The sequence below is a fragment of the Gopherus flavomarginatus genome, chromosome 4, assembly GCF_025201925.1.
Source record: "Gopherus flavomarginatus isolate rGopFla2 chromosome 4, rGopFla2.mat.asm, whole genome shotgun sequence".
Lineage (NCBI taxonomy): Eukaryota > Metazoa > Chordata > Testudines > Testudinidae > Gopherus > Gopherus flavomarginatus.
The window spans coordinates 87,304,186-87,328,200 of record NC_066620.1 but is presented as its reverse complement, the minus strand read 5'-3'; the positions used below and the strand labels follow the sequence as shown (position 1 = coordinate 87,328,200).

At 43.8% G+C, this 24,015-nt stretch overlaps 1 protein-coding gene across 5 annotated transcripts in view; it reads right to left on the bottom strand.

Moving 5' to 3' along the window:
- Positions 1-24,015, bottom strand: part of WDR27 (WD repeat domain 27) — a 293,233-nt gene that overhangs the window by 69,850 nt on the left and 199,368 nt on the right. For 4 of the 5 annotated variants that reach the window (XM_050949051.1, XM_050949049.1, XM_050949050.1 and 1 more), the window contains one exon: positions 11,735-12,609. The exons of the other annotated variant lie outside the window; for it this stretch is intronic. In XM_050949051.1, coding sequence (XP_050805008.1) covers positions 12,562-12,609 — 48 coding nt within the window. In that variant the 3' untranslated portion in view covers positions 11,735-12,561. Of the gene's footprint in view, positions 1-11,734; positions 12,610-24,015 lie in introns of those variants that run through there. 5 annotated transcript variants of the gene reach the window in all.

Genomic DNA, 24,015 nt, shown 5'->3' with positions numbered 1-24,015 from the left:
TGAATTTTTGGTGTCCTAAGAGGTTTGTGCATGTTGTTTAATTAGCTGGGGGCAACAGCTAATTTCCTGTTTTCTTTCTCAGCTCTTCCCCGGACGAGGGGTGAAAGGGCTTGAGGATACCCCAAAAGAAAGAATTTTTTTTGCTTTTGGGTGGTGGCAGCATCTACCCATCCAAGGTCAGAGAGAAGCTGTAACCTTGGGAGTTTAATACAAGCCTTGAGTGGCCAGTATTAATTTTTAGAATCCTTGCGGGGCCCCCACCTTCCGCACTCGAAGTGCCAGAGTGGGAAATCAGCCTTGACAGCTCTACTGAAGTCAACAGCGACACATGGGTGCCAAATTGACCTGAGATTAACTGCTGGATGCTAACTAATGTGTCCAATTTAATCGCCAACTCCTGCTCCTTTTTCTCATGTGCAGAGCATCACTGAAGTTAGCAGCTGAGTCAGGCAAACAGGGTTTGTACCCAAGGCCATGTTTTCATTGCCCAAAACAGGTGGTGGTGTGTGTTTGTTTTTTTACAGCAGGATAACTAACGTGTGTTAGCAAAACCATCGTGGAGACAACTTGCAATTAGCTTTTACAGCAAGGTTAACACTATATCCCTTGCCTATGGTTGACCTCACCTACCTACATAGACATAAAAATTACAGAACCACTAGGATTTTACAGTGACATAACTAATGCATGTTCATTATCCCACTGCAAAAAACTCCACCTTTTTTGGCAGTGAAGACATGGCCCATGTGTCAAGTCAAGTCAGCATGGGACTGAGCTGCTCCACTCTTCTGAAGGTCTCACAGCAACCTCACATTCAGAGCAGCAGTGTATCCCTTAAAACAACCAATAACCGACCACAACCCTGCCTTACCCCACTGCCAAGTAAGTGCAGGTGTGGGGTTAAGCATCTTCTCCTTAGCAACAAATTACTTTCATGAAAAATGAAGCAAACCTGCAAAAATGACCTACAGTTAAACTTCACCTTGTGGACTGAAATATCTGCTTCTAGTAAATACAAGATACTCATGTTGAATATTTAGTGATTTAACACTGATGTGCAGCAGTTGGCATGACACTGTTGTAATATATAACTCCCTAGGTGTAATCCCTGTTGTAGGGGTATCCATGGTTCATTTGACAAAAACAAAAACAAAAACAAAGCACATGACCAATATGAGATATGTTATTGTCCTTTGAAAGATGTTAAAATCATTGGGCCACATAAAGACTACAGCATTATCATCCTTCAAATCCCTTCGAGGTGTCCCTAGCCTCTGTTTGCCAGAAGCTGGGAATGGGCAACAGGGAATGGATCACTTGATAATTACCTGTTTTGTTCATTCCCTCTGAAGCACCTGGCACTGGCCACTGTCAAAAGACAGGATACTGGGCTAGATGGACCTTTGGTCTGACTAAATATGGCTGTTCTTATGTTCTTAAAACTCTTATTTTCTGTGATGCCTACAAAACACCTGACAATGATTAGAGTGCTGGTGTGCTGAGACCACTGCCTCTCTTGCTAACCAATATTGTCTCATTGTTACCTTCTACTGAATCTGTCTGGGTCCATCTGCTGTGTACTGTCCTATGCTTAGACTGTAATTTCTCTGGGGCAGGGAGCATCTTTTTGTTCTGTTTGTACAGTACCACAATAGATTTCTGGTCCATGACTAGGGCATCAAGGTGCTATGGTAATGCAAATAATAAATAATCCTAAGACTATTACTATTTCACAACAGTTCCTCCAGCCAGTTGAGGTGCAAGACTGATGTCCTCCAAAAGTACTAATCCTCCTCAACTGGAAAGATGGTGGCCATGGCACTGGAAAGTGTGGGTCAAGAGACAAAACATCAGGTCCTCATCTGCTTGGAAGAGCCAAAAAAAAAGTATAAAGTAAACCCAGAGAACAAAACTTAATAACTATTAATATTTAAAGAATCCAGAATAATTCTCTTAAAATATTTTATTTACTACAAAACTACACCAGAACAGGAAAGTCACCATATTTAAAAATCAGTCATTCTTATCAGAGGGTGAAAAGAAAAATCCTGTAATGTATAGTTGTGCAATATTAAGTAGACTAATTGTAGCTGTGTACTTTCCCTTTGGCTCCCTACCTTGTTGTTATAGCCAAATGAGAGCACAAGAGGAGCACTGTTATTTTTTATGGAAGAACAAATGCCAGACTGTGTGTGTGTGTGTGTCTTTCTTGGTTTAAGACATCAGTTGTATGGAACATATTATAATGGTATTCAAGGCCCACCCAGCTGTCGTCATATCAATGGCCTCCTGAATTCAACAGGAGCAGGACTGAAACCTAATGACCTGTCTCTGATCGCGTATACATAGGTGCAATTCCACTGAACTAATGGTGTAAGTAGGATCAGAATTAGTTCCAAAGACTCCAATCATGTGCGCTTGGACAGCCATTCAGGAAGAAGGGTCTGCCCATGTGGATCCAATTGCAAGACCAGGACCAAAGTATGTAAAAAATGCTGAACAACAGAGGATCTCTGTGGCATTCAGCAGAACTTGCTGGACTGGAAAAATTAAGGTTACTTACTTGTAACTGGAGTTCTTTGAGATGGACTCTGCATACTCACACTCATGGCTTGTGCCAACTGGGTGCTGCAGGTCAGTGGAATCTTCTAGTAGTAGTGCCCCTTAGGAGCACCTTAACCCTCTCCTTCCCTCCTGCCCAGTGCTTGAGCATGCTCAAGGGACATGGCCATAGAAGGGGAGTTGGCACCACTTGTCAGGTCCTTCCAACCACTAAAGTGGATTATCAAACTACAGAATCAGGATTCCATAAGGAGCAGGTTAGGAGGGCAGGGAGCATGAGTATGCAGAGTCCCCATTAAAGAACTCCAGTTACAGGTAAGTAATCTTCATTTCTTCTTTGTGTGTCTTCTGCATACTCCCACTCATGGGATAGTTTGCCAGTGCTGCCTATTATTAAAGTTGGCTGACACATCGTATTATAAAGATCTTATTTTCAGGTGCTTATAAATTTACAAAACTTCAACTGTGTGGGCTGACATTTTGCATGCTGAATGCCTGCCTCAGGCTGAGGTATTTTTTAGTAAATTTCAGCCAAAACAGTTCAACCATTTCTGAGAACAAGGCTGGGGAAAAATAATTGATTAGCCTATACTGAAAAATGTTGGTAACCCTTTTATCTGTCCTATGCTGGATTCAGTAAAGTTAGTGCAGGAAGGCTCTGTGTCATTTAAGATCCTTGCACATCAGGGAAATTTATTCTAGGTAATGAAGAAGACCACCCTAACAGTATTTGCTATGTGAGTCAGTTTTAAGTAGCAACAGAACTCTGAAGAAGTTCCACCTGCAGAAGCCATTGAATTAGAGCACTCCTTGCCTGCCCTGGCCACGCACTCTTCCTAGATAGAAGCACCAACCTTCTGAGTTGTACAGGCAAGCTATGGCCAGGGCCGGCGCTTCCATTTAGGCGACCAAGGCAGTTGCCTAGGGTGCCAGGATTTGGGAGGGCGGCAGACTGCTCTGGTGGACCTCCTGCAGTCCAACGGAGCCGCGGGACCGTCGAGCCGGCCCTGCGCCTAGAGTGCCAAAAACCCTGGCGCGGCTCCTGGCTATGGCTCCTCCAGTAAAGAGGAGATTGTAGCTGCTTTGTGCCAATGGAATTTCATCCCCTCCTGGAGTTTCCACAGCTAAAGCCTTGGTTAATGTCATCTTTGGTAGACCCTGGAACGAACCTAGCCCACTGTACACATCATTATGTATATAACAGGGCTGTCTGTCACTTTTAGGGCCAGGGGTCAACCAGCACTGTTCTAGAGAGAAGCCCAACAGCCAGGTGCTGGGAATCAGCCAACCTAGCTGGAAAGTATCTAGTGATTAGGTCTGATTCCCAGCTGGAGGATATAAGTGAGGTCCCTAGCTCCAGAGAGAGCTGAGAGTACATTCTTCTGTGGCTGCAGCAGAAGGCTACAAGAGGACAAGCTGGCAGAGGACAAGCCCCTTAAGCTACCAGAGCGCCCCACAATTTCTGTCAAGAACAGGACTGTTGCTTCTTGTTATTGTTCCACGTTTCCTTGCATTTGTGTATTAAAAACAAACTGAACCCCAAAGAAAGGGATACAAATGGAATTGGGTGTGGCCAATTGTTTTTCCTAGGCTAGTGATCAGGTCCAGCAGCCTACAATATACTATTGCACATATAATGTGAGATAACATGGGGACCAATTCTGATACTCTAAATCATGATGAATAGCACTTTGTTCCACAAGCAGTCCTGTTGACTTCGGTGAGACTACTTGAGAGAGTGAAGGTGTCAGAATCTAACATACAGTAAGTGTATGGCTTAGCTCTGCAAGAAGCAGCTAAAGCTTATATGCAAGAGCACAGAATTAATGGAATCTAGAAACCTTAAAAGAATCTTGACTTCTGTGTAATTAAAACATCAACCTTCTTATACTAAATGAACATAAGTGTTGTGCATATAACCAAGGGGGTATCATCCACTTTTTAAATTCAATTATCTTGTGGTATTTAAAAAGCTTACTGCAAAAAGGTGCATCTGTCACATTGCTGAGTTTTATTAATCTGTGTAGGCAGTGGAGAAATCCCATTTTTTTCCCTTGTGGCTCTGTAGGAAAAGGTCTGAGAAGCAAGTTCAGTTGTATGTAATTGGCCAGCTAAAGACAGTTGAGCTGACAAGAGTAAAGGAGTTTTATAAGACTTAATGATCCTTTGTCCTGGTAAGTTTGTTTGGCTTGTGTAATAACCTTAGTCCCAGATTTGGACCTTAGCGTCCAAAATATGGGGGTTAGCATGAAAACCTCCAAGCTTAGTTACCAGCTTGGACCTGGTACCTGCTGCCACCACCCAAAAAATTAGAGTGTTTTTGGGGCACTCTGGTCCCCCTGAAAAACCTTCCCTGGGGACCCCAAGACCCAAATCCCTTGAGTCTCACAACAAAGGGAAATAATCCTTTTTCCCTTCCCCCCTCCAGGTGCTCCTGGAGAGATACACAGACACAAGCTCTGTGAACCCAAACAGAGTGAATCTCCCTCTCTGTTCCCAATCCTGGAAACAAAAAGTACTTTCCTATTCCCCCAGAGGGAATGCAAGGTCAGGCTAGCAATCCAACACACAAATCTCCCCTTGATTTCTTCCTCCCACCAATTCCCTGGTGAGTACAGACTCAATTTCCCTGAAGTAAAGAAAAACTCCAACAGGTCTTAAAAGAAAGCTTTATATAAAAAGAAAGAAAAATAAGTACAAATGTTCTCTCTGTATTAAGATGATACAATACAGGTCAATTGCTTAAAAGAATATTGAATAAACAGCCTTATTCAAAAAGAATACAAATCAAAGCACTCCAGCACTTATATTCATGCAAATACCAAAGAAAAGAAACCATATAACTTACTATCTGATCTCTTTGTCCTTACACTTAGAAACAGAAGACTAGAAAGTAGAACTACTTCTCCAAAGCTCAGAGAAAGCAGGCAGCCAGACAAAGACTCAGAGACACTCAATTCCCTCCACCCAAAGTTGAAAAAATCCGGTTTCCTGATTGGTCCTCTGGTCAGGTGCTTCAGGTGAAAGAGACATTAACCCTTAGCTATCTGTTTATGACACGCCCCCCAAATTGCAGACAGTGGGGAAGCTCACTGGCGGCGATTTCCTTCTAGAACTTGAAAATAAACAGATTAATACAACACATACACCTTTACATATACTCCTAAGTATATAACTAACAGACTTCTACATTTTAAGAACACTTTTTAACTACTGAATTCTGGGAAACTCTCACGGGAGAGTGCATCAGCAACTTTATTAGAAGCTCCTGTGATGTGTTGAATTTTAAAATCAAAATCTTGGAGAGCTAAACTCCAACGAAGAAGTTTCTTGTTGTTCCCCTTGGCAGTATGAAGCCACTTTAGTGCAGCATGGTCAGTTTGTAGTTGGAACCGCCGTCCCCAAACATATGGGCGTAGCTTTTCCAGGGCGTACACAATGGCATAGCATTCCTTTTCACTGACTGACCAGTGACTTTCCCTCTCAGACAGTTTCTTGCTGAGAAACACGACAGGATGGAAGTTGTGATCTGTTGCTTCCTGCATGAGCACTGCTCCTATACCACGCTCAGATGCATCTGTGGTTACTAGGAATGGCTTGTCAAAATCCGGGGCCCTGAGCACAGGGTCCGACATGAGCGTTGCCTTAAGTTGGGTAAAGGCCTTTTGACACTCATCAGTCCACTTAACTGCATTTGGCTGGGTCTTTTTGGTCAGGTCGGTCAGTGGGGCAGCGATTTGGCTGTAGTGTGGTACAAATCGCCTGTAGTATCCGGCCAAGCCTAAGAAGGATTGGACCTGCTTCTTGGACCGTGGGACAGGCCACTTTTGGATAGCATCCACCTTGGCCTGTAGGGGGTTTATGGTTCCTCGACCCACCTGGTGCCCCAGGTAAGTCACTCTGTTTTGGCCTATTTGACACTTTTTGGCCTTAACAGTTAGTCCTGCCTGCCTGATGCGCTCAAAGACCTTTTCCAGGTGTAGTAGGTGTTCGGGCCAGGAGTCTGAAAAAATGGCCACATCATCGAGGTAGGCAACTGCAAATTCTCCCAGTCCAGCTAGTAGACCATCTACCAGCCTCTGGAAGGTGGCGGGTGCATTTCGAAGGCCGAAAGGAAGGACATTGAATTCATACACCCCCGCATGGGTGACGAATGCTGACCTCTCCTTGGTAGGTTCATCTAGCGGTACTTGCCAGTACCCCTTGGTTAAGTCTATTGTAGAGATGAACTGGGCACGTCCCAACTTTTCCAATAGCTCATCGGTACGTGGCATTGGATAGTTGTCCGGACGAGTTACAGCATTGAGCTTACGGTAGTCCACGCAAAAGCGTATTTCCCCATCTGGTTTGGGTACCAGAACCACTGGAGATGCCCATGCACTGGTAGATGAGCGGATTATACCCATCTGTAGCGTTCTGGATCTCCCGTTCTATAGCAGCTTGGGCATGAGGAGACACTCGGTAGGGTGGGGTTCTGATTGGGTGAGCATTACCTGTATCAATGGAGTGGTATGCCCGTTCAGTCCGTCCTGGGGTGGCTGAGAACAATGGGGCGAAGCTAGTGCACAGCTCCTTGATTTGTTGCCGCTGCAGACGTTCCAGGGTGGTTGAGAGGTTGACCTCTTCCACGCCACCGTCTTTTTTCCCGTCGTAGTAGACACCGTCAGGCCACTCAGCATCCTCTCCCTGGACTGTAAACTGACAAACCTGTAAGTCTCTGGAATAGAAAGGCTTGAGAGAATTAACATGGTACACTTTAGGCTTTAGTGAGGAATTGGGAAATGCTATGAGGTAGTTTACAGCTCCCAGGCGCTCTTGGACCGTGAAGGGCCCTTCCCATGATGCTTCCATCTTATGGGCCTGTTGCGCCTTCAAGACCATAACCTGGTCTCCTACCTTGAAGGACCGATCTCTGGCATGTCTGTCATACCAGGCCTTTTGCTCTTCTTGAGCATCCTTTAGGTTCTCTTTAGCAAGGGCTAAAGAGTGTCGGAGGGTGCTTTGTAGGTTGCTTACAAAGTCCAGAATGTTAGTTCCTGGAGAAGGCGTAAACCCCTCCCATTGCTGCTTCACCAACTGTAATGGCCCCTTAACCTCGTGACCATACACAAGTTCAAATGGTGAAAACCCTAAACTGGGATGTGGTACAGCCCTGTAGGCAAACAGCAACTGCTGCAACACTAGGTCCCAATTATTGGAGAATTCGTTGATGAATTTTCGTATCATGGCCCCCAAAGTTCCATTGAACCTTTCCACCAGGCCATTGGTTTGATGGTGGTATGGGGTGGCAACCAAGTGATTCACCCCATGAGTTTCCGAGTTTTTCCATGGTCCCTGCCAGGAAATTAGACCCTGAATCTGTAAGGATGTCGGAGGGCCAACCTACCCTGGCAAAGATGTCTGTTAGGGCCAGGCACACAGTGTTAGCCCTGGTGTTGCCTAGAGCGACTGCTTCTGGCCATCGGGTAGCAAAGTCCACTAAAGTCAGTACGTACTGCTTTCCTCTGGGCGTCTTTTTTGGGAAAGGGCCCAGAATATCCACAGCTACTCGCTGAAATGGGACCTCAATTATGGGGAGTGGCTGGAGAGGGGCCTTGACCTGGTCTTGAGGCTTTCCCACTCTTTGGCATACCTCACAAGACCGGACATACTTGGCAACGTCCTTGCCCATCCCCTCCCAGTGGAAGGACTTCCCCAACCGGTCCTTGGTTCTGTTCACCCCAGCATGGCCACTGGGATGATCATGGGCTAAGCTTAAGAGCTTCCCCCGGTACTTAGTTGGAACCACCAACTGTTTTTGCGGCTGCCATTCTTCCCGGTGTCCACCAGAAAGAATTTCCTTGTATAAAAGTCCTTGGTCTATAACAAACCGGGATCGATTAGAAGAGCTGAGAGGCGGTGGGGTGCTCCGTGCCGCCGCCCATGCTTTCTGAAGGCTGTCATCCGCTTCCTGCTCAGCCTGGAACTGTTCCCTTGAGGCTGGGGTCACCAGTTCTTCCTCAGACTGTGGACTTGGGCTTGGTCCCTCTGGAAGCGATGTAGGTGATGGGGTTGTTTCCAGTGCTGGTGAACCGCTCTCCGCTGGTGCACCTGAGGGTATTTCAGGCTCTGGCTGAGCCTTTTGGGTATGGCGGTCTGTTGCTTCTGCCAGTTTTGGCTCGCTGGCGCCCTCTGGCGTTGAGTTTGAAGAGGGGATTGCAATCGCTGGTGCTGGTTGCTGTTCCAGTTCCGGGCCTGGGACTGGAGATGCTGTGGCTGTTTCAGTGGTAGGCATGGAATCCGGGTCCACTACCTCTGTCTGGGTCTCTGGTAACACAGACGGGGCCTCTGTGGACGGTTCAGGAACAGGAATGGGTCTGGAAGCTTGCCTGGTTTGGCTACGTGTAACCATTCCCACTCTCTTGGCCCGCCTCACCTGGTTGGCCAAGTCTTCCCCCAGTAGCATGGGGATAGGATAATTGTCATAGACTGCAAAAGTCCACATTCCTGACCAGCCTTTGTACTGGACAGGCAGTTGAGCTGTAGGCAAGTCTACAGCTTGTGACATGAAGGGGTAAATTGTAACTTTGGCCTTTGGGTTGATGAATTTGGGGTCAACGAAGGATTGGTGGATAGCTGACACTTGTGCCCCCGTGTCTCTCCACGCAGTAACCTTCTTTCCGCCCACTCTCAAATTTTCCCTTCGCTCCAAGGGTATTTGAGAGGCATCCGGGCCTGGGGATCTTTGGTGTGATGGTGGTGTAATGAATTGCACTCGCATGGTGTTCTTGGGACACTTGGCCTTGATATGTCCCAGTTCATTACACTTAAAGCATCTTCCATCTGATGGGTCACTGGGCCGAGGTGAGTTACTGGAGACTGGTGAGGTTGAAGGGTAGGGTATCTGTGGCTTTACTTGGGTGGTATGTGGGGTCTTTGGCTGTCCTCGGTTGTAGGGTTTATGGTCTGTGTGCCCCCTGGGGTAATCGTTCCCCTTGACAGTAGCTTTTTTGCTTTCTGCCAGTTCCATCCATTTGGCTCCAATCTCCCCCGCCTCAGCGATATTCTTGGGGTGTCCATCTTGTATGTACCGTGTGATGTCTTCAGGAACACCATCCAAGAACTGCTCCATTTGTATGAGGAGGTTCAGTTCTTCCAAGGTTTGAATGTTGTTTCCTGTTAGCCAGGCCTCATAGTTTTTTGCAATGTAGTAGGCGTGTTTGGGAAATGACTCCTCTGGTTTCCACTTTTGGTTTCTGAAACGCCGACGGGCATGATCTGGGGTTATCCCCATCCTGTATCTGGCCTTGGTTAGAAAAAGTTTATAGTCATTCATTTGGTGCTTAGGCATTTCAGCTGCCACCTCTGCTAAAGGTCCACTGAGCTGTGACCTCAATTCTACCATGTACTGGTCTTCGGGAATGCTGTACCCAAGACAGGCTCTTTCAAAATTTTCCAAGAAGGCCTCGGTGTCATCACCTGCCTTGTAGGTGGGAAATTTCCTGTGCTGTGGAGCAATATTTGGCGCCGGGTTGTTAGGGTTGGCTGGCACATGCAGCCCAGCTTTTGCCAACTCCAGTTCATGTTTTCTCTGTTTTTCCTTCTCTTCATTCTCTTTTTGTTGTTTTTCCATTTCTTTTTGGTGCTTTTCCATTTCTCGGCGGTGGGCCGCCTCTCTTTCTCTTTCTCTTATTTCCATCTCTGTTTGTTTTATTTCCAGTTGTCGCCTGTGTTCAGCTTCTCTGACTTGCTCTTGGGCCTCAATTTTTGCCTTAGAAGTCATGATTCCTGTTTTCTTGTGTTGGGGTGCCCTCCGGTGTTTATCTTCTGAACTGCAGGTTCTCTGTTGCCTCCTGAAGTCTGCCTAGCAACAGTGCTTTTTTCCCTTTCTCTCTCTAGCTAATGTTCAATGAAGGGAAACCAGAAAAACCACTTTATTTGCATGCCTATAAGTGCTGGTACTTGACTCCTAATGGGAGGGCTATTGCATGACAAAAGACCCTTAACATGCAAGCCACAAACTGCCAGAGAGAGCAGAAAAAAAAATTCTCTCTGGTTCCCTTAAAAAACCAACTGCTTCTCTCTGCTAAAAAGCCCTTAGCAGAGAAAAGAAAAATATAATATTTCTACTGGCTTCTGGATTCTAGTCCCACCAGCTGCACACCATGTAATAACCTTAGTCCCAGATTTGGACCTTAGCGTCCAAAATATGGGGGTTAGCATGAAAACCTCCAAGCTTAGTTACCAGCTTGGACCTGGTACCTGCTGCCACCACCCAAAAAATTAGAGTGTTTTGGGGCACTCTGGTCCCCCTGAAAAACCTTCCCTGGGGACCCCAAGACCCAAATCCCTTGAGTCTCACAACAAAGGGAAATAATCCTTTTTCCCTTCCCCCCTCCAGGTGCTCCTGGAGAGATACACAGACACAAGCTCTGTGAACCCAAACAGAGTGAATCTCCCTCTCTGTTCCCAATCCTGGAAACAAAAAGTACTTTCCTATTCCCCCAGAGGGAATGCAAGGTCAGGCTAGCAATCCAACACACAAATCTCCCCTTGATTTCTTCCTCCCACCAATTCCCTGGTGAGTACAGACTCAATTTCCCTGAAGTAAAGAAAAACTCCAACAGGTCTTAAAAGAAAGCTTTATATAAAAGAAAGAAAAATAAGTACAAATGTTCTCTCTGTATTAAGATGATACAATACAGGTCAATTGCTTAAAAGAATATTGAATAAACAGCCTTATTCAAAAAGAATACAAATCAAAGCACTCCAGCACTTATATTCATGCAAATACCAAAGAAAAGAAACCATATAACTTACTATCTGATCTCTTTGTCCTTACATTTAGAAACAGAAGACTAGAAAGTAGAACTACTTCTCCAAAGCTCAGAGAAAGCAGGCAGCCAGACAAAGACTCAGAGACACTCAATTCCCTCCACCCAAAGTTGAAAAAATCCGGTTTCCTGATTGGTCCTCTGGTCAGGTGCTTCAGGTGAAAGAGACATTAACCCTTAGCTATCTGTTTATGACAGCTTGGCACCACAGTCCATATAAAAGGGTAAAGTTTTCTCAGCATCACACAATTCAGATTAACATAGGCCACAGTCTTAGATGTTCCCCATTTTTAAACAGACAGACAGATGATGAATGGTATGAACATCTGTTTATTATTTATTATTCAAAACATCCAACATCAGAATTTTCAAAGATTAGGGGCAAACATAGTTAGAGATTGTAAAAATAAATAAAATAAAACCCCAAAAGCTTTCTCCCAGAACTAATTTTCTACTTCAATACTTTTCAAATTTTCTATTTCTAGAAATGGGGCACACCCCTACTGTCACAATAAAACTAAACATAAGTAAATTACCAAACTAAAATATCAAGTTAGCTCTGTGAAGACAAAGGCTTTAAAATAAAAGTCTTTCCCCCATCCCTAATAACTTAGCAGAATGGGTACAACGGATAACAGAATGCAATAAAATGGCTGTAAATCAGATTGTCTCAGTAATGAGGACCAAATTCTGCTATGCCCAAGTTACTTCCAGTAACCTCATGGGAGTTGCATAGATATAAACAAGGGACCAATATGACTCCTAATGTCATTTCATTAAGAATGAGGAACTCACCTTTTAAAAAAAAAAAAAAGGAGCATTTCAAGTCTTTAGTTATAGGCAGAAATTTTAGCTTTAAACCTGGATCACTTTCTATTTTAACTGTGTCACCAATCTACAGATAAGAGACTTCAATAGAGCCAAGCACTGCAGCACATGCTTACCATTAAGCATGTGAGTAGCCCCATTGACATAAATCCTTAAGCCTTTGCTGTACTGAGGCCTGAATGAGTACAATTGTACCACACTGTACCTTGTCCTTATTTTTCCAATGTAAGTGACATTATTTCTGCAACTGTAATTTAAAAAGGAATATTTTGCGGCTTGCACAGTTGCCAATCTCCTTTCTCTCAGCAAGCTGTTATTTCCAGAGCACCAAGGCCAGCGTTCCACAGGCTGGCAAGCATCAAGGTAGAAACAACTGGAGTTTGCCATCCAAGGTGGCTGTGGTGAGCTGTAGTTCAAAAAGAAAAGAACACATGGTTTCAATGGAGTTCTTTTCAGTGAGTGAAGTTTGCTTAGATGAGCACTGACATGAATTAAATGAATTTAGGATGTATTTAAGCTACTCCAATATCTAGAGGTCCAGATTTCATTTTTAAAACAGTTTAAGATACAGGTTTAATTAATCCAAAAATTCCAGTTTTATTTGAATTTTTCACCTATTGGCTATTTTCAAGTTTGGTGCAAAATCAGTTACCACATGAACAGTTGGAAAACCAAATTATATATATAAACCATGCAGAAAATCAAACAGGTAGGGGGTGTGGGTGAATGAAAAAGTTGTAACAAATGACAAAAGGAAAGCATTCATTATTAGTAAAGGTACATATGAACAAATATGTTTTGCACATGAACTAATTTTCACTGATGTTAAATACAGTATAAGGATTTCCTCTGAGTGAAAGAACACTGAAAAAGGAACAAACTTCTGTTAAAAAAAAGAGATACTTTAAAGATGTGCATTTCAGAACTCTATATTATATTTATTCCTCACCATCATCCTCTCCTTGGTAATAAAACCAGAGTACACAGCACATTCTACAATTGCATAAACAAAACCTTGAAGTGCAGCTGCGGTCAGAAAAGTGATGTACAAATGGCACTTGGTATTCAAGAGATCTACACCATGTGTGTATCCAGAGTCAGATCTGCTCATTTGAATGACGAACATCTAATAGCCTGTAATCCGCACTGCAGATTGTGCTCTAAGCAATCCATCAAGATTGCTCTCTCCAAGGTCACTATTGTCTCACGGTTGGACAACTGACATGGCTCAAGGCTCTGACTTTGGTTGTCTTCTCTTCTCCCTGTCCTTCAGCATCCTTTTCCACTATCATGATTTCAACCACTACCTCTATGCTAAGACTCCCTTATCTATTCTACATCCCTCCCTTTTTCTGTTCGTTTCCTCATCTGTGACCTACTCTCTATTGCATCACCGTGAAATGTCAAACCAAACATGGTGAACATAAAATGTCTTCTGGAAATCCTCACTTTTCTCTTCCTCTTCAATCACCATCAATAATTTCACTATTTTTGTCATCCAAGTTCACATCTTTGTTGTGATTTGACCTCAATCTATCCTTTTCTTTCTATACCGTCTATTGCTAACTCTTGCTATGTCTTCCCTTATAACATGGCCAAAATATGCCGTTGTGTCATAAACAGATAGCTAAGGGTTAATGTTCTTTTACCTGTAAAGGGGTAACACCAGTAACCTGAAACACCTGACCAGAGGACCAATCAGGAAACAAGAATTTTTCAAATCTGGGTGGAGGGAAGTTTGTGTGTGAGTTCTTTGTTCTTTGTCTGGTGTCTGGCACTCTCGGCTATGAGAGTGATTTTTTCTGTCTCCTGCCTTTCTAATCTTCTGTTTCCCAGTTGTAAGTACAAAAAGATAAGACAGTGATTTATATGTGGTTTTTTTTTTGGTATTTACATGTGTGTAGTTGCTGGAGTGTTTTGAATTGTGTTCTTTTTGAATAAGGCTGTTTATTCATATTTCTTTTAAGCAATTGAACCTGTATTTGTCACCTTAATACAGAGAGACCATTTTTATGTATTTTTCTTTCTTTTTAAGACCTGTTGGAGTTTTTCTTTAGAGGGGGACTCCAGGGAATTGAGTCTGTAGCTCACCAGGGAATTGGTGGGAGGAAGAAGTCAGGGGGAAAATTTACTAAGATTTACTAAGCCTGACTTTGCATGCCCTCTGGGTAAAGGGGGAAGAGAGATTAGCTATCTCTGTACTTGTGTTTTCCAGAACTGGAAACAGGGAGGGTGGAATCCCTCTGTTTAGATTCACAGAGCTTGCTTCCATGTATCTCTCCAGGAACCCAGGGAGGGAACACTGGAAGGGAGAAGGGGGGGGAAATGGTTTATTCCCCTTTGTGGTAAGACTCAAGGAATTTGGGTCTTGGGGTCCCCAGGGAAGGTTGTTGGGGGGACCAGAGTGCCCCAAAACACTCTAATTTTTTGGGTGGTGGCAGCTTTACCAGGTCCAAGCTGGTAACTAAGCTTGGAGGTTTTCACGCTAACACCCATATTTTGGATGCTAAGGTCCAAATCTGGGAATATGTTATGACACCTTGTCTCCATGCCTACTGCCCTAATCTGTCATCTTCACTGCTGCAACCTCAAAACACACCACACCATTTAAATCTATGCAGCATGCTGCTTCTAAAATCATATTCTTTACCTGCCACTCCAGCAATGTCATCCCCTTCTGAAAGTCCCCATTGGTTCCCTCTCTACTTCTGTATCTGAATATTGGAACGATGACAAGTGTACTTGTTCTAGCCCTCCTCCTCCCACATATCCTTTTACCCTCTCATGTTGTCATATGTTGAATATAAATTGTAAAATCCTCAGGGCGGAGACCTCATTTTTTTTTATATACATAATGCATTCCACTGCCTATGGCATTGACCAATATGTCTCACTGTTCTCCATCTGTCTGTAGCCATCTGTTATTTCTTGTCTTATACTTTGATTATAAGCTCTTTGGGGAAGGGAGTATCTTTTTGTTCTGCGTTTGTCTAGTGCCTAGCACCATGGTGTTCTGCTCCTTATGTGCCGTAACTGTGGCTCCTAGGTACTATGGTAATGAATGTGATAATAGTATGGTGCTATATGATGTAGGACAATAATACAATATGCTTTTATTATAATTTATTCTTGTCAGCATTGCAGAACCAACTCAGCTCCCGGAGTGTGAGACAGAAGATAACCATTCAGTAGAAAAGAATCTAACTGAAGAATTCTTATTGCTGGCGATGATGTATGAACCGGAAAGAATCCAGTTTCACTTTCAAGACCAGCAGCTAGACAATTTCAAACTAACTGAACTTGATACTGAATTATTCAAAGACAATAAACAAGAAACATCATAATACAGCTTTACAATAATTTTGCAGGGTATACCTAAACTGGAAGGATTGATCAGTTTCAAAGAATTGATACTCTTTCTATAAACCTCCTCTACTTTCATTGACAAAAACCACACAGCTTTTGAGATTAAAAGGATTTTGAAATTCCAACAGTTTCTTTCAATCAACACTGATGTTTACTTATGCAGCAAAATGACTTATTTGCAAAAACAGGGCTGAAAAATATGTCCTATAGGTTGAGCCTGCCATCCAACTGAGCTGTTTTCCAGTTTTACATTCCATTGCTGAAGGATATGACAAGCCAGTGATGGAGAATTTCATCCCAGCATGTGAACGATCTTAAAAGAATTAGAGACTAGTTCTCAAAATTCCCCAGTGAGGCTAAATTTTGTGCAGCTTAGATGAAAAAAAGTATTGCTTGGTTTAAGCTTCTGCAGGCATTTCCACATGTCAACAAGAAAATTATTTTTCCACGTGTGCACTCCCCTTTCCACCCCTCCTCACCTCCCACACCATGTAATCCTTATAGTTTCATAAACAATGACTAAAAATGCAACACTGTTTACTACAGAGCTACCAAGTTTGAGCCAGCAGCTGAAAGAAGATTTGTACGGGGATGGAAAAAGAATGTACAGGGTTGGAGCGAGATCAGGAGTCTGTATTCATGAGTTATGTTTGAGTGAGATCTGGTTAATTTTCATAAGAGAATTAATTTAGATAAACTACCGCAAAACTGGCATTTCCACTCAGCTGGTGTACATTAGCATAACTGGTAGGCAGGGACTGGCTGACACAAGAACTGGAAAGGGGATCTGGAGACACTACTCACTGGTTTGAATCTAATCCTCCTTCCTACATGACTTGACATCTCCTCTTTCCATGCTCTACTCTTTTCATCACTCATCAAAAATTCGCATCCTAACCCATTTTGCCTCTTCCCCCTATACCTCTAACAACACTGTCTCTTTTCCTTACTGCTATCATTCCCAAGTCCTTGATGGCTCTGCCTTCTCCTTAGTGGTCCCTTGGTTTCTCAACTCACTTACGCTGGCTGTAGATTAAAAAAGGCTTCCCCCAACTTCTGCTACTCCCCTAGGTGGATAGTTGCCTCTTCACATGTACTGCCACCACTTGTTTTAGGAGATGCAGTGGGAAGACAGTTTAGGTCCACAAGAAGCTTTAAAAGAAGTCAGTGGCTGCCAAAGGAGCTTCCTGCAGAGAAGACAGGTGTTCGGCTTCCTTGCCTGATGCCTGATGATCCTCTGATTTCCCTTTTGACACTTCCAGGGTATGTCCAGACTACCCCCCAGATCGGCAGGTAGCGATTGATCTGTCGGGGATCGATATATCGCATCACAACTAGACGCGATATATCGATCCCCAAATGCGCTCCCATCGACTCTGGAACTCTACGAGGGCGAGAGGCAGAAGCAGAGTCAACGTGGGGGGCCGCAGCTGTCGATCCCGTGCCGTAAGGATGGGAGGTAAGTTGAAATAAGATATGTTGACTTCAGCTACGCTATTCTCATAGCTGAAGTTGCATATCTTACATCGACACTGCCCCCCTCAGTGTAGACCAGGCCTCAGTTGCTTCTCCTCCACCCGTTCCTTCCACAGGCCAATCAGTAGCAAAGGAAGGGGCAATTCTTACAATATGACACTGCCCACTGTGGCTCTTGTAGGACTCTGTAGCTTCACAAGCCTCAACCACCACTGGGGTATCTGGGGCACAATTTATGTCAATGTTTCACACTGCTTTGTGTGTCTCCTCCCAGGACTGTTGATAAAAAGCAGATTTCAGTATCCAAAGTCTGTCAATACAGCACCTTTTAAGAGAAGTGAATGAGGAAACCACAGCATGTTTGGAGGTTTAGTTCAGGTAGGCACTCAGAAGTCCACATGATTAATTGTAACTCATCCAAACCCCTTAAGTCTGCAATATTTTCTTGTCTGTTTCAGGTAGTTCTATAAAGGTACCACTCATTGTCGTGCCCAGCAACTTACTGAGCTGGACATTGTTCCAGAAATCACAAAAGAATGATTTCTTGTGAAATTTTCACCATTTTCTGCTTCCAGGCTGGTGCATGGAAATGGTTTTTTTTTTTTAAGTTATACAAAGTACTCTATCAAATCTCATAAAAAGTTGGCTAGTATTACAGTAGTAGGATTAAGGGTAGAATTTTCAAAAGCATCTAAATGATACAGGAGCCTGAGTCTAATTAGAAGTCAATAGGTCTCATGAAAATGGGACTTAGAAGCTTAAGTCACTTAAACACTTTTGAAAAATTTATCCTAAGTCAAATTTTACCATAAGGTCACATAGTGAAATCATAAAGTATGGTTCTACTCTGAAAAGACAGTATATTACAAATGACACCTTACTCAAAAGACCTACTATTTGTGAGTATTGAGACTCTACTCTGTTAACTTTCCTGATCAATATATACTTTTGCCACTTTTTATTGCTAGAAGCATAGGATAGGCAGAAAATATAGCTACAAGTGTGTATCCTGGATTCTATCGACGGATTTGTAATTAAATTAAAAGTGCAGATTCACTGAAGATTCATGTGTGTGTCAGAAAGAGCCCATCTTGACTTTCAGACTCCATGATGAGATTACACAGCTAGAAGTTAGAAAAAAAAGTAACTGTAAAATGAGCACATTTGTTGTGGAAATCACTGAAAGACACAGGAGCCCAGGATGACATTTTGACAAAATGTTTCTTTTTTCAGAGTATACCTACATTTTAATTAATAAAATACCTCATTAAATTTTGGTACAGTTAATTGCAGTTTGTACTAATATAGATCATGGAGGCTACTGAGTGGTCAAGCCACAGCTCCTTGGATGGTTCTGAATCCAGACACTGGCACTATTAAAATTAGGGATGAGAGAACACACTCAAGTATATTTAGAATCCATTCAAAATTTTGAACAAAACATTGATTTTTTTGCTTGAATGTTCTGTGAACAAAACTTCTTCAAATTTATACCGGTGTGTGGTTTCTAGGTACACTTAAGCTACTTTAGCAAAAATCTTTCAGTAGACAGAGGATCAGAGAGTACTTCCCATTATTCTGGCATGTGCAGTCAGCACAGAAATGTAACAGTAACAAAGAACAGAACAAGAAAGTAGCAATGGGAGCACTAACAGGAAGAAAAGTGGCAAGATAAGGACTGAAAAACTGAAGGTGTCTGGAAAGATTCAGAGGCATATTTCTCAACCCGTTAAGGCTCACAAAGTGTGACAGACCCAAATGAGGGGCACAATCTACACACACACAAAACTTAAAATGGTGTGTGATTCATACCTTTAATGTAAATAACTAACACTTCAGTTTCATGATTATGCAAATGTTTTTCAACAATAAAAGTGAGGTGATATCAAATTTGTGTGGAATGTAGGTAACCCTGCAACTCAAATGTGCAATGTCCTTCGATATGATGTAAACTCATTTGGTACAGTGAGATGACTGGTTTTGCATCTGTTGTTCTGGCAGGATCTGCAGACATATCTCCATTGCTAGAATGATCAAAACTGCCTCGGGATACTAGAAATAGGGGTGCTGCTGCACCCACAGCTTAAAGTGGTTTCTACCATCTACAGAGTTTACAGTTTTGTTCAATGGCTTTCAGCAGCCCCATTACAAAAATTGTTTCATACACCAATGCATGCCCCATAACACACCTTTCAAGATCCCTGGGTCCTACACAGACCTATCGCAACATGTGGTGTACCTTTTCCAGTGCACTAAATGTCCCAATAGCAAATATGTGGGTGAAACCAGACAAATCCGACACTCTTGGATGATCATTGGCTGTCCAACATCTTGACAGATGAAAGGAGACATGACAAAGTTGGTCCCTCAGTGGTGCTTACCAATGGTATGGGAAAAGAACCTGATATGCGAGTGGTAAACCTTTCCACAATGGCTACAGGTCCACTTGCCAGACAGAGGTTGGAGCATACTCTGCTTCTTGGCTCACCTGTGGGCCTCAGACTAGGTTCTCTGATGGCTCTCCGTGGTAACTGCACCAGCCTTATCCTGGCTACTCCAAACTGAGTGATTGTGGGCAGAATTTTCCAAATTGTCAGTGGGAATGCTGAATTTCTTGAGGCCTTGCTTGACCTTGTCGCTATATCGGAGCTTTGTCTTTCCTCTGAGTTGAGGCGGTTTTTAAGTTGGCTATAGAGCACTGCCTTTGGCAGACAATATTGAGACATGTGCTCATGTCCCAACCAGTGAAGCCTGCAAATGTCCTGCGTAGTCCGCATAGACTATAGAACAGTCTTCTGAAGGATCTCGTTATTGGTGATCCATTGGTCTCAAGTAATGAATGAACGAAGTCACACAGAAAAGACAAAGATAAAAGACCAAAATACCCTATCATCTGTGGGTGAACATTTTTCACAAAGTGATCACTCTATATCTGACTTACCAGTTCTCATCCTCAAAGGAAACCTGCACAAAACTTTCAAAAGACAGGCCTGGGAACTTAAATTCATAACTTTGCTAAACACAAAATAAGAGATATTGAATTTATGGCTTATTACAATAATTGGTACATCACTAATACCTTCCCCCCAACCCCCCAGCAACTTTTCTCCCTCTGCCCATGACTGGAGGCATGTTAACGGGCCACTTCACCTTGAATAGTCCCTTTTATGTGTTAACTACATATGCTAACCAATCTATTCAAATCTTTTATATAACAGTGACACTTTGAATTAGTTTCCCAGACCTAAAGAAGAGCTCTGTGTAAGCTCTAGAGCTTGTCTCACATCAACAGAAGTTGGTCCAATAAAAAGATATTACCTCACCCATGTTGTCTCTCTAATCTATAGTATGTGATTAATGAGGGGAGAGAACTTCAATTGGTGCAGCAGAGGTTTTGCTTGGGGAAGTATAGGAAAGACTGGATGCTTATCCAGACCTATTCGAATTCTCTCACTTCCCATCACCATGACCACTAAAGCCTGTTCATTTCCTTCCTCCCAATGCCACCACCCCATAGCCTCCTCTGCATTCCCACTCTCCCATATTACCCATGCTCATGGCATCACCCAGTCTTGCAAGACTCCATTGGTAATCTTCTGAGGCCATGTCTACATCTAAAATTTTGCAGCGCTGGTTGTTACAGCTGTATTAGTACAGCTGTATAGGGCCAGCGCTGCAGAGTGGCCACACTTACAGCAACCAGCGCTGCAAGTGGTGTTAGATGTGGCCACACTGCAGCGCTGTTGGGCGGCTTCAAGGGAGGTTCGGGGAACGCGAGAGCAAACCGCGGCGAAGCTGGTCTCCTTTCCCGGTTTGCACTCTCGTTCCCCGAACCCCCGAACAAGCAGGTCTCCTTCCCTGCGGTTTGCAGGGTGGTTCGGGGAACGCGAGAGCAAACCCGGGAAAGGAGACCAGCTTCGCCGCGGTTTGCTCTCGCGTTCCCCGAACAAGCAGGTCTCCTTCCCTGAGGTTTGCTGGGTGGTTCCGGGAACGCGAGAGCAAACCGGGAAAGGAGACCAGCTTCGCCGCGGTTTGCTCTCGCGTTCCCCGAACCCCGAGCAAGCAGGTCTCCTTCCCTGAGGTTTGCTGGGTGGTTCCGGGAACGCGAGAGCAAACCGGGAAAGGAGACCAGCTTCGCCGCGGTTTGCTCTCGCGTTCCCGGAACCACCCAGCAAACCTCAGGGAAGGAGACCTGCTTGCTCGGGGTTCGGGGAACGCGAGAGCAAACCGCGGCGAAGCTGGTCTCCTTTCCCGGTTTGCTCTCGCGTTCCCGGAACCACCCAGCAAACCTCAGGGAAGGAGACCTGCTTGCTCGGGGTTCGGGGAACGCGAGAGCAAGCCGGGGAAGGAGACCAGCTTGATTACCAGAGGCTTCCTCAGGTATGCTGGGATACCTGCTTATTCCACGGAGGTCAAGAAAAGCGCTGGTAAGCGTCTATACTTGATTACCAGCGCTGGATCACCAGCGCTGGATCCTCTACACCCGAGACAAAACGGGAGTACGGCCAGCGCTGCAAACAGGGAGTTGCAGCGCTGGTGGTGCCCTGCAGATGTGTACACCTCCTAAGTTGCAGCGCTGTAACTCCCTCACCAGCGCTGCAACTTTCTGATGTAGACAAGCCCTTAGTTCTACAACCTCATTGCTGGGCGCAGGTGCAGAGTTTTGGTTCAAATTTGTGCATCCTGGGACTTCCGCATTCAAAAGAGGGGCCCCAAAGTTCAGAAGGCAACTGTGACAGTAATTACCTGAGTTCAGATTTGGTGGATGGCTGGGAGGAAAACTAACCAACACAGACTTGCCAGAGAATGCTGAACATGAGGTGCACGAGTGGCATGGCACATGTGTGATAACTGCATCTTTTAGAAAAAGATATCCAGAAAAGCCTGCTTATGCCAGTGGATCAGCAGATGATCGGTATAGTCTCCTCTAACACAAGAAGATCTTAAGAGGGGTGCTTCCAGCACCTTGATTCCTCCACTGAACTAGCAAGATTTTCAGTGAAAACTGCAATAGACTTTAATCTCCTCAACAGGCAAGCAGTGGGATCTGGGGCAATCCACTGACAGATCACTTCCTCCAGTAACCATTAAAGATACCTTTCTTTGTATTCACTGTATATTTCATTTACATTAAAATCATTCTATATAAATACAATCAGTACAGAACATTGCCCTTCTCAGCAAAAAAAGGTTTACCTGAAAGAACTTGAAAGAAGAGCTACAGCAGATAAATAGGAATCACTTGTATTCAAGATTACACAAAACAAATAGTTTAGGGAGAAAACATTTAATCTCTTCTTATCCTAAACACAGAAGCCTTAATTAAGCATAATCCTCCTCTGCTTATTTGATTATAGTGGCCAGACTGAAGTACAGTAAACCAGGATATTGACAGCAGCACTGATGGGCTATAATGGAGGGGTCGTATTAAAGTAAAGAAAGCTAAAGATGGAACATAATGGTGGAAGGATGTTAATTGTCCTTTATTTTGGAAAAAATAAGGTGATCATGAGATTAAATTGCAAGGCTCAGAGACTTTTCTTGGAATTCTTCCTAATACAGTATGCAGTTTGCAAAGGAAGCTCAGTGTTACCACATTTTTGGTTTTGAGAAATATCCTTCTGTAGTGATGCCACATCAAAGGAGATGCTGTAAGTTCGAAGTTTGTGGCTTTAGAAAGTTCCAGCTGTTTGACTTTAGATGAAGGTATGCATAATACAGATTTTATTTTTGATATTTCACACTTGACAGGCTCATTGTGTGTGCTATAAATTAGGGAGCTACGGTGTACTTCTGAAATTATTCAGAATTGCTTTTATTTGGATTATTTCTTCATTACAAACACAAACACACATATTCAAGCCTAAGCCTGAATATCTACACCATAATTAAATAGCCCCGCAACCCGAGCCCTGAGTCAGCTGACACAGGCTGGCCATCTATGTTTAATTGAAGTGTAGACATTCCAGTAGGGACATCCAGAGCATGGAGGTTGCATCCCTGATCATCTTGGCTAATAGCCTCTGATGGAGCTATATTCCATTAACTTGTCTAATTCTTTTTTGAACCCAATTATTTCTTTTGTTTGTTTTAAACCTGTTGCCTATTAATTTGAGTGATCCCTAGTTCCTGTGTTCTGTGAAAGGATAAATAACACTTCCCTAGTCACTCTCTCCATGATAAAGCAGTGAGAAGGAATCAGACATTCTAACTTAGGTAAGTATCAGGCCTGGTCTACACTATGCATTTAAACCGATTTTAGCAGCATTAAACCAATTTAACACTGCACCCGTCCACACAACGAGGCCCTTTATAATCGATATAAAGGACTCTTTAAATCGGTTTCTGTACTCCTCCCCAACGAGAGGAGTAGCGCTGAAATCGGTATTACCATATCAGATTAGGGTTAGTGTGGCCGCAAATCGACGGTATTGGCCTCCGGGCGGTATCCCACAGTGCACCATTGTAACCACTCTGGACAGCAATCTGAACTCAGATGCAGTGGCCAGGTAGACAGGAAAAGCCCCGCAAACTTTGGAATTTCATTTACTGTTTGCCCAGCGTGGCGCTCTGATCAGCACGGGTGGCGATGCAGTCCCAAATCCAGCATGGACCGTACGGGAGATACTGGATCTGATCGCTGTATCGCGATCGCTGTATGAGGAGACAAATCTGTTCTATCAGAGCTCCGTTACAGAAGACGAAATGCCAAAGCATTTGAAAAAAATCTCCAGGCTATGATACAGAGTCCACAGCACAGTGTTGTGTGACAAGCGTAACGGAAAGCCAAAGAATCAAATGGACACTCATGGAGGGAGGGAGGGGGTACTGAGGACTCCAGCTAGCCCACAGTCCCCAGCAGTCTCTGAAAAGTATTTGCATTCTTGGCTGAGCTCCCAATGCCTGTAGGGTCAAACTCATTGTCCAGGGTGGTTCAGGGTATAGCTTGTCAATTTACCCCCCCTCCACC